Raw genomic sequence first — 729 nt, 5'->3', positions numbered from 1 at the left:
GGTGAGCAGTGGAGTGGAGGGCGGTGGATCGGCGGTCTCGAGCCCGATCGCGCCGATCGTCGAGGAGGAATCGAGTTTGCCGCCACCACCGAGACTGAATCCCCCTTCCTCGTCGGCTGTGATCGCGAATTCGGCCGCTGAAGATATCAGATTGAGGCTCAGCGTTCTCTCTGAAGACGCTCGGAAACGGCTGGCTAGTCTTACCGAAGATATCGAGGTAAAATTTAATTAGGAATCGATTATTATCTTAACGGAAGAATTTGATCTTTAACTAATTTACAGATGTATCCACGAATCTTTTACTATCAAATCTAAACATATAAACGATACTTATTCTATTATTACTCGTAAGAAATGACACGTAATATCTTTTGTAACGAATCCAATTGCTCGAGAGAAACTTAGGAAATTTCGAAACACAGGTTGCGAGAAGCTTGAGAGATCGACATGTCACCCCAAGGGCCAATCAAACGCGAGAATCGAGCCCGAAGGACACGGACGAGGATTCCAACATGGTCGTGGTCAAGGAAGAGGATTGCCAGCCGAGGTCGTCGTCCTCCTCGTCTTCCTCGACCCGAAGGCGGGAGTCCGTGTGCAGGAGGGACTCGGAGGACTCCTCGAGACGATCGAACGCGGACGATACACCTTCCGAGAAAAAGTTGAAACTCGACGACGAAGCAGCACCAAGACTGAGACTCAATGCTAGTCTGGCGACGGATCCTGCGCTTC

At 49.9% G+C, this 729-nt stretch overlaps 1 protein-coding gene across 1 annotated transcript in view; it reads left to right on the top strand.

Annotated features, from left to right (window-relative positions):
• The window catches only part of LOC102678577 (zinc finger protein ush), a 181966-nt gene that overhangs the window by 177992 nt on the left and 3245 nt on the right, over window positions 1-729 (top strand). Inside the window, 2 exon segments of the mRNA XM_031509672.1 lie at window positions 1-217; window positions 423-729. The exon segment at window positions 1-217 is cut by the window's left edge and continues 1 nt beyond it; the exon segment at window positions 423-729 is cut by the window's right edge and continues 20 nt beyond it. Coding sequence (XP_031365532.1) covers window positions 1-217; window positions 423-729 — 524 coding nt within the window.

Source organism: Apis dorsata, unplaced genomic scaffold (assembly GCF_000469605.1).
Source record: "Apis dorsata unplaced genomic scaffold, Apis dorsata 1.3 scaffold_169, whole genome shotgun sequence".
Lineage (NCBI taxonomy): Eukaryota > Metazoa > Arthropoda > Insecta > Hymenoptera > Apidae > Apis > Apis dorsata.
The sequence above is the reverse complement of the archived record's forward strand: the minus strand, read 5'-3'. Positions and strand labels throughout refer to the sequence as shown.